The sequence below is a fragment of the Lycorma delicatula genome, chromosome 7 (assembly GCF_047948215.1).
Source record: "Lycorma delicatula isolate Av1 chromosome 7, ASM4794821v1, whole genome shotgun sequence".
NCBI classification, from domain to species: domain Eukaryota; kingdom Metazoa; phylum Arthropoda; class Insecta; order Hemiptera; family Fulgoridae; genus Lycorma; species Lycorma delicatula.
The window spans coordinates 4104473-4121859 of NC_134461.1; the positions used below are offsets into that span (position 1 = coordinate 4104473).

The 17387-nt window shown below is 32.0% G+C and overlaps 1 protein-coding gene across 2 annotated transcripts in view; it reads right to left on the reverse strand.

Annotated features, from left to right (window-relative positions):
• Positions 1–586: 586 nt before the first annotated feature.
• Positions 587–17387, reverse strand: part of LOC142327684 (uncharacterized) — a 118008-nt gene continuing 101207 nt past the window's right edge. For both annotated transcript variants that reach the window (XM_075370924.1, XM_075370923.1), the window contains 4 exons: positions 16185–16408; positions 14103–14336; positions 6873–7031; positions 587–2570 (listed from right to left, as the gene is read on the reverse strand). In XM_075370924.1, the coding sequence (XP_075227039.1) occupies positions 2427–2570; positions 6873–7031; positions 14103–14336; positions 16185–16408 (761 nt within the window). In that variant the 3' untranslated portion in view covers positions 587–2426. The remainder of the gene's footprint in view (positions 2571–6872; positions 7032–14102; positions 14337–16184; positions 16409–17387) is intronic.

The window sequence follows — 17387 nt, forward strand, 5'->3', positions numbered from 1 at the left end:
GGTCATATAGCTCCAGAAGATGAGGAATAGGTATTGTATGTGATCCTGGTATCCAAAGAATATTTTTTAACGCATTTGTTTTCTACTCTGAAGATTATGTGTGCAGCATATTGGGACAGAAAAGGGAGTTTTGCTGTGCATTAACATCACTTACCAGGTTGTGTTTATTCATAACAATGCTCACCTGCATTCTGTCACTGCACTGCAAAATCTCTACAAATATCAGTTGAGATTCATCTTTTCTCCTGTGGTCCAAGCTTGGACAAACTGATTTTCATGTTGTAATATCTGAAATCCTTTCTTGTTGGCTAGTACTTTAAATAGCAGTAAAAATATTTTGTAAATATATTACTGTTTTTTAACAGCTCATCACAACTCAAGGTAATTTCAGATTATCTTTGTAATTATTTAAATAGATCTTTCAGTAGATTCTAAAATTCTTCACTCTGAAAAACGCACTATTAGAAAACAGAAATCTCAAATAAATAAAAATCAGCATTAACAGTATTATGTAATTGTAATGGGAAATAATTGTACAAGTATTACGGATGGAAAAGGATTTGTAGAAAAGTGAAACACTTTAAAATATATTTATATTTATTTATTTTTAATATAATTTCCTGGTGACTTTGTAACTGTTTTAGTATTATAATACTATAATCCTCTATTTACTAATGATTAGTACTACACAGACTGCAGAATACGTAATATAGGATGAAATGTTACACAACAAAAGATATATATGAGGTGTGCTGTTTACTTGCCACCTGTATGGCAATTTTGTTACAATCATGTTTTTTATATGTACAAGAATACTGATCTGTGTATAAACCTCAAGCAGATAGAGCCATTTGTTCTGGCTACTGAAAAAAATTTGTACTGGCTAAAGTTTGATACACTGAGTGAATGAAATTTACAATATTGTGTTTCACTAAAATAAAATCACTTTTTTTTTTTCAAAACTGTTATTTAAGTATTGGAGCTGTTGAAATTAGTCACATGGACACTAATAAAGTCATCTCATGTATCTCTAATGGTATAAGAGGTCTGTATGAAAAATTTTTTAGGTTGTCATGTATATTGAATGACAACACTAGAAGTTTGCAACCAAAAAAAATAAATGACAGTGTATTTATGTCTGATGAAAAAATTATCTGCATCAAAAACATACTGTTCAGAAGAAACGATCTGAACTGTAGATTTCTGCATAACAATAGATGTTAATTTTGCCTAGGCACGATCCACTGCCCTCAATGAGAAAGTTTTCAGAATGAAAGAAAGACTTGCGTTAACAGAATTTTAATATGATTTGAAAGAATTCAAAAGTATTTTGGGAAAAGAGTCCATAGCCTGTTCTCAGAAATGGGAACACCAACTGAGCTGGCAAGTGGATGCACAGGAGAGTACTTAGAAGGCGACAGTAGCTACTATTGTAATAAGGATGTATACATAAATTTTGAATATATTCATTTGAGAACTAAATTCCTAGTATGTTCTAAATGATGGTTTACATTCTCGATCAGTACTCTCAAGTTAATCGATAAACATTAATCTTTAAATTACAAGAGACTGTCAATGTATATTTTCATTCCTTAAAGTATATACTATCACTAGATTGCCAAAAATTGAGCACTTTTATTAGAGTATATAGAATAATTCTTGTACACCAAGCATTTCTGTATAATATGATTTCTTGGCTTATATCAAAATGTGACTAAATGCAATATGAAATACAAAAGAAGTGAATTTATTTACACTATATATCATTAAAAATATATTTGAAGACTCGACAAAACTAACTGCTTAAGTACAGTCAGGTTTACAGTAATAAAACAGTTATATATCTTCAAATTTATTTTTAAGATTATTAAGTCGATGAAGGACTTCTCTGTATGACAGACAAGATAATCAAGATTATAAATATTTATTTAAATAAAGAGCAAATCATTATTAAAAAGTATAAAAAAAGAGAATTTTTAATAGAGAATGCTCAAAAAGACTGTTTACAAAAAGAAATTAAAATTTTTAACTTAGGTGAATTTTGATTGTTAAACAATCATTATAAGAGTTTTATAGATATTTTGTAGCTTTTAGTGAGTCATTTTATTTATAAAAAATGCTAATACTCTTAAGAGAGTTTCATAAGTATTGTTTATTTTATTTTTTACAGCCTATTTTTATTTTATAAATGTTTTTAAAAAACCCAATTTCTATTGATGATGATGGTTTAACAATTGAAATGCCCACCTAGTTTTAAATTTTTATTTTTTTTACCTTTATAAATGGTTTACGAGCATTTTCTAGTTATTAATTAATTTCTATAAAAAAAAACATAGAAATTCTATATAAAAAACAGTAGATATATAAATAAAACATTTATGTTGTACAAAAATGTTTTAACAATAAAAAAATATTTATGTTTACATTTATATTGGAGCTTGCTGTGGTTCAATGAGTATTTCATTTATTGCACAGTAATCCGGCTGAGACAATGCATATACTACTGATTTGGCTATATCAGATGGTTGTAAAATTGTAATCGATTTACTAAAGTCATATTTTTCGGAAGCCTGAAATCATACAATAAAATAAAAATTAGCCAACATTAAGATAAACACTGTTTCATCAATTGTTATACTTGCCTAAATCAATTCTTAATGTTTTCCACCTTAGTATTCTTAAGGATTAGCCACTGCCTTCAGAGTAGTTTGTTTCAAAATAGTTAACAAAAAAATAAGTAAATTTTATTTACATATATCTTATTATATATATATCTTTATTTTCATATATCTTAATTTTTTATTAAGATATAAGTCCCGGTCCCATCCAGGGACCGGGACTTGAGTCCCGGTCCCTGGATGGAGATCCAGGAATGACATAGTCGGGACTGATTAACACCCCTCTGGCGATTAGAGGTAGACAAATAGAGAACAGAAATAAATTAAGAAGTAAAAGATCCTGCCGACCTGTCATACTGGATATTATGCCAGCAGGCAGGAAGGCTCGTTTGAGTTACAAGGACACTCACCTGGGCTGAGTCATGATGCTTAACTGCAGATCCAGCCCAGGTGAGTAGGGATAAAAAGAAAATGCATTTAACATACCTTGTATAGTAATAGTTGAATTTGTTGTCTTACACTACTTAGTAATAATTAATATTTTGCCACAAGTAAATTAATTAAATTTTTTTTTCTTTATTTATTTTGTAGGTGTTCTAACATTTAATATTATTTACCTTTTGTTTTTATAAATTTAAAAAAATTATATATTAAATTATCGATCAAATATAAACACAAGCTGATACAGGAGCATCTGTTGACCACTGATTCAAAGAAAGATTTATAATTTTCACTTAAATCTTACCATATGAGGTTACTCCTGTATCTCTTTTAATAAATATTCTATGTATTTACTTAACTCAAAAACTTAACCAGAAAATTTCTATGCTAAATATTCATTTCATTAGGTGTAAATTAAATTAAAATTTGTTATCCATATCTTTAACCTTGAGCCTTCATACTGAAATTCTTTGTTTTAATTCTTACAAATATTTTTCATAAAACAACACGATGAAATATGATAAAATTAAAATTTAATAGATTTTAAATTGTGATAAATTGTGATGATTGAAAATAAGAAGAAAAACGCAATGAACATTATTTCAAGAATTTAAAATTTAATGTTTTTATAGCTACAGCTGCTGAGGAATTAATCCCTCAGAATCAAATGTCTAATACCTATGTACAACCAGACAACTTCAAGAAATACGTACAGATTCCTCTATAGTCTGATATGTAGTTTACTACTATGTTATTCATAAACCCAAAGAGACTTACATAACATACACTTTAGTGTTTTTTTTTGTGAAAATCGTACTTTATGCAAAAAAATAATTACAGAATAACAGTTTAATTGTATGTCATTATATTCAGCCAAATATCACCTAAATTTAAATGGGGTTAGCTAGCTGATGTGTAACAGTGTATTTGACTGCGAAAGTGGCTACTTTACCATATAATCTCTGTGGTATGCTTACCATAAATGGTGTAGAACTTAAATGTGTCTTCTTTGTAACATACTTTGTAAAACCGAACAATAAAACATACTATACAAGGTCTGTAAATAAAGTAATGAGACTGCTTAAGAAAAACTTTTTATTTACAATGCAATTATAAATGGACTCTCCTTTGAAACAGTTCCCTGAGGAAGCCATGCAACACTTCAATTGGTTTTCCCACTCTTCACAGCAGTGTTGGAACTGAAACCAGAATATCCTTCAGATGGTTGGCTACATTTTTTTAATGTTTTCTACTGTTCCAAAATGGTGTCCTTTGAGATGTTTTTTTAAAGTTGGAAACAGGAAAACGTCACAGGGACTCAAGTCAGGTGAATAAGGTGGTTGAGGAACTACAAGAATGTTTTTCTTTCACAAAAAGTCATTAATTGAGAGCAGTGTGACAAGGTGCACTGTCATGATGCAGCATCCAGTTGTCTTTGATGGCTGATCTCACGCAGGCAACTCTTTTCCGCAGTCCTTGAAGAATTTCTCTGTAAACATATTGATTTACAGTCTGTCTTGTAGGCAAAATCTCCTTATGGATAATGCCATTACTATTGAAGAAACAAATTAGCATATTTTGATTTGCTCATTTTTGCTTTTTTAAGACATGATGAGTTTGAAGTGTGCCACTTCTTGCTCTGGAATTTTGTTTCTGGGTCGTACTCAAATATCCAAGATTCATCACCAATAATAACATTTTTTAGAAAATCAGGATCGGTTTCAATTTGCCCTAGAAGATCACGGCACACTTCCACCCTGCTGTTTTTCTGTTCAACATTTAAGTTTTTTTGGGACCAATATGCATAAACTTTTTTCATGTCCTATTGGTTATCAAAATTTGGTTTGACTGTGTTACGGTTAAAATAAGATTGTTCTACAATCATTCTGACAGTTAATTGCCGGTCATACTGTATAAAGTCTCTGATTTGCTCAACATTGTCGTCACTTTTTGATGTTAATGATCTTCCAGAACGTGATCGTTCGCAACTGATTCCCGGCCATCTGAAAATGCTTTAAACCACCTAAAAACTTGAGCTTGTGACAGTGTCATCTCCATATGCCCTTTTCAATTTTTAAAAAGTTTCAGTAGCATTCTCACAGAGTTTAACACAAAACTTAATTGCACAACATTGTTCATAATTAGTATCACTGATTTTTGTAATGCACAACAAAAACTCATTTCACAAAAAGTTTGTTTACATCTCACGTGGCAACAGTAGACTAAAAAAGACTAATATAAATCAGCTGTTCATATAACCATACATTTACTAGTAACTTTACAGTGTTGGCACTTTGACTGCCAAAAAAAACTAATCTGATTACTTTATTTACAGACCTTGTATATTAACTATACTGCTTTATATAAACTTTTTTTATAGCGTTAAGCTGATAGAAAGATATCATCCATTTTTTAGATATCAGTTAAGCTGATAGAAAGATATCGGCACATAATATTTTAAAAGAACTGAGAAAAATTATATGCTGTAATAAAACAAGATTGTCAGCTAAGTAAGTTAAATACAGTAAACAGTCGATGTAGAAAAACATAATCGGTCAGTACAATAAATAACAACAATATGACTGAAAACATTCTTCTGCAGTTCAGGTGCATTCTTTAGATAACTCTTGTCTGTCAAGTAATTGTTCATTGTGATGTTTTTTTTAGGTTTTACCACATATAAAACATTACACACATGTTTGAAAACAGGGTTAAAAAGGAGAGATTGATGACTGCAAAATTTTATTTTTCCAAGCAAAAACTCAAATCAAGACCAAATTAGATGCTGTTTTCGCAAGCCTCGAAATTCGTTCAATAATGTAGTTACCAATTTCAAAAGGGATCAGAAAGTTGGGAAAGAATAACTAAAGAAATGATCAATAATATTCACTAAATCATTCTATATACACTTTTACTTGATGGTTGCCATATTTTCACGTTTGGATCACATTATATTATGTTCAAATGGATGCACAATCTGAGAGTGTTTGCATTGTTCAGAGTGCAACCCAATAAATTCTCGTAAAAGTTCCTAACCATAAATAATGAGAACCAAGTCCATTATTTCTTCCCTAAGAAGAAGGAAGACTTAAAACTGAAAAAAATATAATCTGCATCATCTGTAAGAAAAATTATAACCATAAAAATATACTAAGGGTTTAATTTGCATACTTTTTTGGAAAAATAGAAAATTTACCCAGAAATTTACTGTAGAATTTAAGCGATAAACTCAAAAACCTCATCTTATTAAGACAGAAACTTTCCTTCAAGATGATAAGGTGCCAGTCAACAGATTGATATTCGCAACAGTTAAAGATTGAATTACTGGAGAATCTGGCCTATTTGCTAGATTTAGTATCTCTTGACTTTCATCTATTTTGAAAGCGAAAAAAATAGTTTAGAGTTCTTGAAACAATAAAAGTATACCGGAATACTGTACAATATTTAGCACACCTCGACAAATTTTAGAATATCAAAGAGCAGAATGTATTTTATTGAAAGAAGATTATTACTTAAAAATAAATATTTTTAAGAACTTAAGTTTCCATTTTTCTTTATTAAACTTTATATATTGAAGTTGATCCATGATACCTTGTATACTGAAATTAGTTGTAATCCTCATTCATAGCCACCACCTGCTGTTTATATTGTATTATCGCAAAAAAGAGTGAAGACATAACATTAGACATTACTTTAACTGATCTGTTCTGATGCTTGATCAACACTATAAATGAAAATTCTGAACTAATATGACTTATTCTCTTCAGAGTAAAATGTATTAATATGAAACTGTTATGCACAGAAACTTCATACCTCATTATCGGTTGTCAATCGTCTTAACTCAGAATGAACATCCCCAGGTTGAATACAAGTAACTTTAATATTGGAATCTGATAATTCCATTCTTAATGCTGAACACAGTCCCTCTAGGAAGAACTTCGTACCAGAATATACAGCTAAACCAGGAAACGCCTATAACAAAGACAAAAAACATAAACTGTATTTAAAATTTTTGAAATGCAATTTTCTGGATAATCACCTAGTAATCAAATTTTATATCATAATTTATTTTATTAATATCAGTTAATAATTACATTCATTTCACAGATTACAATGGAAGTGAAATAAATGTACTCTCCACAAATAAAAAACACTGATTGAACAAACATTAGATTTTTTTTATAAACCAGCTGTTCAGTTACCTTAAAAGTTTATCAGATCACTTTCACATTTTTCAGTTCATTCTCCGTGAGTAATTAAATATTACTTTTCACATATAATATTATATAAGCAGCTAATAGTATAATATTGTATTTATAAATAATATAATATACACATATATGCAGCTGCTCTATATTAATATATAAAATAAATACAGAAGCAGTTTTCTTATGCTGATATTAAGTGAAGCGACTATTAATACATTTGTCAAAATATTTGTAAAAGTAAAGTTGTAGTTGCCTTACTACCAATATTTTTTTTCAATTAAAATATGCTATTATTGATGTCCCAAACACTGAAGACAATCACAAATAGATGTTGCAAAAATCAACTTACATTGTGGTTGTTTGAATTAAGTGGAAAGGGCCAGTATAATAAGGAGCATTTATTAGCTTCATGTTTGTTTCTTATTATAATGGCCGAGTGTTTGATTGTGTGTAGTATTCACTGGCAAGTATGTACCTGTTGTGAGTTTACAATTGTATCTTTTATTGAGGGTTTCGCAATCTTGAGATAAATCTAGAAAGAGTTTTATACAATCACGGTATTCTATCTAAAAAGAAAAAAGAGTTGCAGCAATCTATAAACATAAGAAAAAAGTAGATATGCAGCAAGTTAAGGCAGTGTCAGTTTCCTAATATAGATAGCGACTCAGTCAATTGTTTCTCGACTGAAACAATCGTGGGAAAGTATATTGCAGTACACTTTGTTTATTATGTATTTAGTTTGTTTTGCAAAACAAACTAAACTAAGGCCTGCTCGCTGATACGTGGCCAGAGAAATTATTTACAGAAAAGTTTTCTACCGCTTTTTTGAAAAAAATACAAATAATTGGAGGAGTGGGCAAACTTATTGTAAGAGACTGAGGAGGCTAAAATTGTGCATCAGAAATTCAATTGAGGGCATACAATTAAAGGTAACTGAATATTTAGTGATATCCACAGACATAGAAAACAATCGCGACTGTTGCAACCGGTAGGCAAGAAACTATTCTTTCCATTACAAAGAAATGCATTCTTTCAGGTATATTCCCATTAAAGATTGCTGAAGACTTATTGCTGCTTGTAGTTAAAAGGGTTACCACCAACCATCAGATGGTCAACTGTTTGTACAACTTCATGGATGTGAACATTGGAACACGCACCCAAAATATAGAATGCATTTTGAGAGAAGTGCAAGCTAGCATCATGCGGTACATAACGCAAAACACCATTACCATGGTCATATTGCTGGGTTCATTTTTAAAAATACTTTGCCTAAAAAAAAACACCTATTCATCATTTGTGAACATTATTTAGCTCTACACTGTCGATGCAACATCATGCACTGTTTCAGCTGAATCGACATCTAAAAGTTTGGAATTCAATTACCTAGGTAAAAACAAATTTGACATCTAATTTTAATTTTATTTAATATTTATTTTAATAATCCCCTCTACGAATCATGAGACCGTGCCGATATTGAGGGAGCTTGAGTGCTCATTGATACAGAATAGCTGAACTGAAGGTGCAACCATATCAAAGTGGTATCTGTTGAGAGGCAGACTAAAGAATGATTCCTGAAAGAGAGCAGCAGCTCTTTCAGTAGCTGTTAAGGGCATAGGAAGACTTAAAACAGCCATATCAACAAAATCTATCATCTGAGTACTGTGCAGCTGAAAGAAGGCCTGTTTTTATTCCAAGAAAATGTAGCTGTCTGCATTTTCATGTAGCAAAGATGGAGGCACCTTACCTGTATAAAATACACTCTTACAGCACAATTTTGAAACCGTATCGCATAAGAAATGTGAAATAACTTAAGAAACCAGACAAACCAAAACGTCTTAATTATTGCAACCGGCTTCTCAAAAACATTGTCAGCAGACAGATAGAGAAGACACTGTATTTCATGTCAAACGGAGTATAGATTCATTTATCCGGGCGTGTTAATTCGCACAACACTGGATATTAGATAACTGATAATCCTCAACAGATGTTTGAGCATTCCCTTGATAATGTGAAAATCGATGTATATCATAATAATTCGACACGTGGTGCTGTCAAGTGTGAATGATTTTTGATAGCTCTGTCTCTTGTTGAATTGTAGTATTTTGGTTTGTTATTTTCGGGTTTTCAGTTTCTGTGCTTTTGTTGGGAGCTTTGTTTTTGATTTTAGTGTTTGTTTTTGTAGTTTTAAGGTATTAATTAGGGTTGTTATTTTTGTAGTTTTGTTTTCTTAGGTAGTTTTAAGTTACTTGGGCTGTTCGCCGGTGGGTGATTTATGTGTTTAGGTCTCCCAAGTATTGTTTGAAGTTTTTCTTAGTTTTCTTTTGTTTTGTGTTATATATTTTGGTTTAGGATTTTTAATCCGGGCTTTTTGTTGTTAGTTGTTCGGCTTTTGGATAGTGTTATTTACGTTAGCAACGGCAGCCATATTGGTGTTTTCTGATCGGCTGCTGGTTGTTTGTTTACATGATTGATTTGTACTATTGGCTGTTACGTTTTGTTAAGCTTGGCAGTGATTGGTTGTTAGTCATGATTTCTTTTGTCTATATTTAAACGTTTTGAAATAACTTGAGTGCTGTAACTTATGTTGTTATTGTTCTGTGTAATATTTTTATGTTTCGTGTTGCGTGTTGTATTCACTTTTACCTTCTACGGGGAGGTAGTTCAATTCCTTTGTTTAGTTAGGTCCTTTCAGTTTTACTTAAGACTCTGTGAAATGTGTTTTGTTTTGAGTTCATTAAATAGTAGTACATGAATGGGAACGTCACTGTGGCATTCGCATCGGTGGCATCCTGACCGAGGTGGACTGGAATATATAAAAAGCCGAGGTTTCGAAGATGACCTACGGTAAAGCCCATAAGGGCTCGGAATTGAGGGGATGGTGGAGGGTGTCTTCCCCTACAGGGATCAGGATGCTGTAACTTATGGCAGACCGTAAAGTTTCAAAGGAGGTATGATTGAGAAAGGCTATTGAGGCCGTTGAGGAGGAAAGCGATGCCATCAGGACGGTAAGTGCTGTGACAAGTGTATCCAGTCGGACTCAGAAACAATCCAAATCTGAGCGGTAGTGGTTAAGGGAGAGAGAAGAAAGGGAGTAGGTTTTTTTAAGGTGGCACCTGAGACTGCTGTGGGGGTGACCAGCGCGGCAGAGGAAGAGCATGATGATTCTGGCTGTGACATTATTGTTTTGTTTTTGTTTAAGTTTATGTTCAGTTGTTGTTTTGTTTGGGTTTATGTAGTTTGTTGTTTTTTATTTTATTGGTGTAATTTGTATTTGCATTGTTTAGGTTGTTGCATGCTCGTTGGCATTATGTGTTGGGCTCGCTCTACCGTAGGGTGGGTTTCGTGAATCAGCTCAGTCGGTAAGGTCTTGTTTGAGACTTGTGTTAATTGTAGGATCTGTATAGGCATCTTACACCTATGGGAATGTCGTGTGTGGCAATAGAGAAATGGTCTGTCAATACTGAAATGTACCGCACAATTTTCAAAATGCCAGGTTAAAATATCGAGAAAAAGAGTACAACTTCTTCTAACAAGACGAAACAATTGTCAAACACTAATCTATTCCCTAGTGCGCGTTCACATGGTTTTTACAGAAAAAGGAACTCTCAGCAAAGGATGGTGGCCTCCGCATTCACAAACAGGATGCAGTTTATGAATCTAATCTTCATACTGTTGATGAACTGAAGGCAAATATTCAACAAGAAATCGATAGCATTGATAACAACATTTTGCATTAGGTGACTCTTCAATGATCAGTCGAGCACAAAAGTGCATCCCTGTGCAGACTGTGCTCACTTCGAATAACTTTTGTAAAAATGTAAACTTTTTTTAATTACCAATTTAAGTTATTAGCAAAAGAAATAGCAAACTAATTAGCAAGTAGTTTTTGTTCAAAAGTACAAAATTTTTTCCTCTATGAATCATGAGACTTTGCCTTCAGTGAAGGGGCTTCAGTGCTGACGTGCTTAAGCAATCAAGGCTTGGGTGCTATTTTTTTTCTAAGAAAATGCAGCTCTCTGCATTTTCACAAAACAAAGATGAAGGCACCTTTCTTGGTAAAATATTATGGAACTAAACTAGTTCCCTGATCAGATACCCGGGTGGGGACTGCTAAGGAAGAGGTCACCAGAAAATTAAAAAATAACATGCTACAAGTCGGATCATGGAATGTTAGAAGTCTAAAAACATTTGGTAGGTTAGAAAATTTAAAGAAGGAAATGGCTAGATTAAATATAGATGTAGTAGGAATTAGCAAGGTTCGGTGGGAAGAGGAAAATGACTTTTGGTCTGGTGATTTTAGAATAATTATCAGAGCTTCAAATAAAGGGCTGGCAGGAGTAGGTTTTGTAATGAACAAGAAGACAGGAAAGAGAGTAGAGTATTTCAAAAAGCATAGTGATAGAATCATTGTAATCAGGATAAAATCAAAACCTAAGCAAAAAACATATATATGCCTGCAAGTGCCCGGAGGAATTAAACACATAAAAGGGGATCAAAATTTAATATTAGTTGTAGACTGGAATGCAAGCATCAGAAAAGGTGAAAAAGGAAATATTGGGGGTTAATATAGGCTGGGTAAAAGAAATGAAAAAGGAGACCGACTTATCGAGTTTTGCACAAAGTATAATTTAAGAATTGTCAACACCCAGTTTAAAAATCATAATAGAAGAATAAACACATGGAAAAAGATAAGTAAACTGCAAGATATGAGATGGATTATATCATGGTTAAGCAAAAATTTTAAAATCAGCTCAACTGCAAAGCATATCCAGGAGCAGACATTGATAGCAACCATAATTTAGTGATAATGAAACGTAGATTGAAGTTTAAAAACCTGAAAAAAAGGTGTCAAATGATTTGATGGAATTTAGAGAAGCTTGAGGAATAGGAGATAAAAAAGATTTTTGAGGAGGACATCACAAGAGGTCTGAGTAGAAATTATAAGGTAGAAAATATAGAAGAAGAATGGGAGAATGTTAAAAACGAAATTCTTAAATCACCATAAGCAAACTTAGGTGGAACAAAGAGAACTGGTAGAAAATCTTGGATGTCAGAGGCTATATTGTAGCTGATGGATGACCATAGAAAATGTAAGAATGCTACTGATGAAAAATGTAAAAATGCTAGTGATAGGTAGGTGGAATATATTGAAGAGTTATATGGAGGAAATGAATTAAAAATAGGTGTTATAGAGGAAGTTGGAGAGCATGAGAAGGGAGATACAATACTGAGATTTAATTTAATGAGCATTAAAGGGTTTGAATGGGAGAATGGCTCCTGGGATAGACAGGATACCTGCAAAATTACTGCAGATTTATAGACTTAGAAAAGGCATTTGATAACGTAGACTGGAATACAATGTTCAGCGTTTTAAAAAAACTTCAAGTATACAGATAAAAGAACAATTGCTAACATTTACAGAACAAAACTGCAGCAGCAATAATTGAAGAACATAAGAAAGAAGCCGTGATAAAAAAGGGAGTCCAACAAGGATGTTCCCTATCTCATTATTTTTTAATTTTTACATAGAACTAGCTGTTAATGATGTTAAAGAACAATTTAAATCCGGAGTAACAGTGCAAGATGAAAAGATAAAGATGCTATGATTTGCTAATGATATAGTAATTCTAGCTGAGAGTACAAAAGATTTAGAAGAAACAACAAATGGCATGGATGAAGTCCTACACAAGATCTACCGTATGAAATTAAACAAGAACAAAATGAAAGTAATGAAATGTAGTAGAAATAAAGCATAAAAATAGGAAGAGAAAAGACTATGGAGGTAGAAGAATTTTGTTATTTGGGAAGTAGAATTACTAAAGATAGACAAAACAGGAACGATATAAAATGCCTAATAGCACTGGCGAAATAAGTTTTCAGTCAGAAATATAACTTTATAATTTGCTTAGATCAAAAATTAATTTAAACATCGGGAAAACATTTTTGAAAGTATATGTTTGGAGCGTAGCTTAATATGAAAGTGAAACTTGAATGATCCTGAGAAGAAAAGATCTAGAAGCTTTTGAAATGCGGTGTTATAGGAGAATGATAAAAATCAGATATATGTATAAAGTGACAAACGAAGAGGTGTTGCGGCAAATTGATGAAAAGAAAAGCATTTGAAAAATTATAGCTAAAAGAAGACAAACTTATAGGCCACAACTGAAGGCTTTCTGGAATTTAGTTTTAATATTGGAGGGACAAGTAGATGGGAAAAATTGTGCAGGCAGGTAATGTTTGGAATTGTAAAAAAAAAAAACTGTTAAGGATGTAGGATATAGGGATATACTGAAATGAAACGACTGACAATATGTAAGGAATCTTGGAGAGCTTCATCAAACTAGACAAATGACTGAAGACAAAAAAACATTAATAATAATACATTTCATTGGAAAAAATAATGGTTATACTCCAGTTAAAATACTAAAAAATACTTTCTACCACAATTTAACAGAGATAAAATTGATACAATACTAAGTGCTCTCAAAAGTGAGTTCTGCATAACTGATGGGAATCATTAATGGAAAATCTCAAAACACATTAAATAGGGGTGCAGGAAATTCAGAGTTTTTTTTATGAAATCATTTTAGGACCACATAGATACATTGGTATGTTAGAAAAAATAATTCTCTTGTCAAGTTTTCAAAAGGTAGATAATGTTTTTTAGGAATAAATATTTTTTTTTAATAACATTTGGATATTAATAAATATGGAAACGAGTTAATATTCTGTAAAAAAAAAGAAAATTAATAAAAACTAACAATAAGGACATGAGAAAATAAACAATTTAATAAGAGAAAAAATTCAGGTTTCACATTAATATGATCACTTTTACCTTTCGTCCAGCATCAGATGTAATTGTTATAATATGACCAGATTTACGTTTGCACATATTTGTTAACACTCTTGCTAAACAATTCAGAGACCCGATACAATTTATATTTACCATATGATGCCACTCATACAGGTCACAATTTTTCATCAGCTGATAGTACATGCACCCGGCATTATTGATTAAAACTTCAATTGGGCCCCATTTTGATTCAACATCTTTCACTGCCTCTGTTAGCTGAAAAGGAAAACAAGCAAGTAAGAATGGAATAAAACATTAAATTTAGGTGAAATATGAAATATTTATAACAGCAATACAAAATTATATATGTTACTGCATATCACGGAAAAGACAAAACCGTTTCATCCACACATTACAAACCTCATTTCTAAATTAAGGCCATCTGGAAATTTACAGATTGATAATCAGAATTTGTAATTAAGTTTTTTCAACTGCAAAATTGTAGCTTTGAAAAATTAATTTTGATTGAAAACAAAGTAATCTGAAATTAGCAAAAACATTTAAAACCATATTTTCAGGAGCGTATCTTACATGGGAATGCAGCATATGCAAGAAAATATGATAATTTTGACCTTACTACAAAGACTGCGAACAATTTTTAAAGAAACTAATAGGTTAAAAAAATCTTTCTATATTGAGAAGTATAAGAAAATTAGATTTCACCTCTTTTTAGCAAAGAGGTGAAAATGGGATGGAGTCAATTCCAGGCTGTATGATGAGTGAATAAGAATAAGCGGAAAGGAATGTTGTCATCAGGCATTGTCTTTCTCCATGACAATTGTTGGCCGCACATTGCAGCTGCAACAAAGAAACAACTGCAGCGTTTTCGTTGGGAAGTGTTTGATCACCTACCATACAACCCGGACTTGCCTCTATCCGATTTTCACTCTTTATCTCATGAAACGCTGGTTAGGAGCACAGCATTTTGGCACAGACATCGAGTTGCAGACTGGCGTAGAAACATGGCTGAAAACACAGGCGGCTCTGTTCTATGACGAGGGTATTGGAAAGTTGGTACCACGCTACGGCAGATGTCTAAATCGGAGTGGCGACTATGAAGAGAAATAGCGTAACTATGTAAGTACTTGTTACAAATAAATTTTTTTAAATTTTCTCTGTGGTTTTAATTTCGTGACCGATCGAACCTTGGAAAAAATAACCCTCGTATTTATTTTCTGCTATTAGTCGGTGTGAATGAAGACAGGGATCATTTAGTAAAAAATAGATTTTAACCTATAAAATTCTGAAATACCATATCAAATCAAATTTTATAAATAAGTAGTAAATCTTTAAATTAATTTTGATTTTAAATGAATATAATGTGCTCTGAATCTTATCCCTTGAGAAATAATTTTCATCACTGAGCATGAAGAATTCTGACAAGAATTAACAAACATAAATTAACAACTAAGAATCAAATCAAAAGCAGAAAAGAAAAATAGAAATGAAAGGAACGCATATCACAGACTGATAAGTGTTTGGAAATTCAAAAAACTATTCAAGTAGACATGTTCGGTATATTTTTTACTTATGACTTTAAGTCTACTCTTGTTAAAGTTTAAAAGAGAGCATAATAAATTTTAGCCCCTGCCACATAAACTTCCTTTTCTGAGAATGATAATGAATGCTTCTCAGGTCGGATATTTGTACAGAATGTAGTATTCTAATAAATGGTGATTTTTATTCAAGTGAAGTTTGTAAAATATTTTTTTTTTAAATCAAACTAACTTCTTATCCATATAGAGCTGACATAGCATTATTTTTAAGGATGAAAAGAGTCCTCATCAACTATAAGTATTTTTAGCATTCATAATTGAACTTTGCCATATTTCTAAATTTAAAAAGTTTTTTCTCTTTCCATTGAATTCTCCCCAAATGAAAGTATAGGATAAATACAATCTCCACCCAGAAAATAGATTCAAACCAATATAAGATTCATCCAAAAAAGTAGGTTCAAATTTAAAATAGTTATCGTTATCAAACAAGTCATACTAGTATGTTATATTAGTTTACAGTGAATTAAACTAATCCTCATGAACACATATCCTTGAAAGTAGTGCATACCTCATTGTTATTCATTATATCTGCTTGCAAAGTAATAATATCGATTACTCCGTTAGACACAAGAAACTGTTTAATTGCATTTAATTTATCAATCCTTCTAGCAATTAATGCGACTTTAGCACCAGATAATGCCAATTCAATTCCAATACTGGCACCAATGCCTGAAGAACCTCCAGTTATTAATATCACTCTACCAGAAATGCCTTCTACTACTTTTAAAGAACCTTAAAACAAATACAAAAAATGTAACATATAAAAACATTCAATTATTAGTAGAAAAAGGCATGTCTATTTTTATATTAAAAAATCTTAACTACAGAAACAACCTGCACTCTACAGTACTTCTTAATTGTGATACAGCAATATAAATTTTATTTATATTTCCTATAGCATAATAATCACATATACAGAGTGATTCAAAGAAATGGGAAATTTTAAAAATTAAATAACAATGAAAAATTTTTTTTAGAAAATGAATTTTATTTCATGTAATTGTACAAATGTTGCCATTTTAGGATACATACATTTTAGTTTATTTTTTAAAGATGACATCTTGCAGGTGACCTCCTCTTCTACGTAAACACTCACGAAGTCTCTTCGTTAAATTGTTCATGGTTTGACGTAACATCTCAACTGGAATTTCCGCAATTGCTTCTCGGATCTTTGCCTTCAGTTCTTCTGTTGTAGCAGGTCTACTGTGGAACACTTTGCTTTTAAGGTGACCCCACAAAAAGTAATCGCAAGCTGAGAGATCAGGCAATCTGGGAGGCCATCTAATGTCACCATTTCGTGAAATGACACGTTGTCCAAACAATCGGCGTACAGCTGCCATCGATATTCGTGCAGTATGTGACGTTGCTCCGTCTTGTTGAAACCAGGCTGTGTTAAGAATTGGTGGAAATCTCTTTTGTTGTTCCACAACAAAGGTTTCAAGGACGGCTACGTAACGAGCCGACGTCACTGTAATCGCAAGACTGTTGTTATCCTCAAAAAGATAAGGGCTATAACACCATAAGATGACATAGCACCCAAACGGTCACTTTCTGTCTGTGCAACGGATGCTGGTGTAGCTGCGTAGGATTTTCTTGTGCCCGGTATCTGAAATTTTGCTTGTTAACAAATCCGCTGAGGTGGAAATGCGCTTCGTCTGACATCCACAGTTCGTGAACAAACTCTTCGTTATCATTTATCTTCTGAAGCATT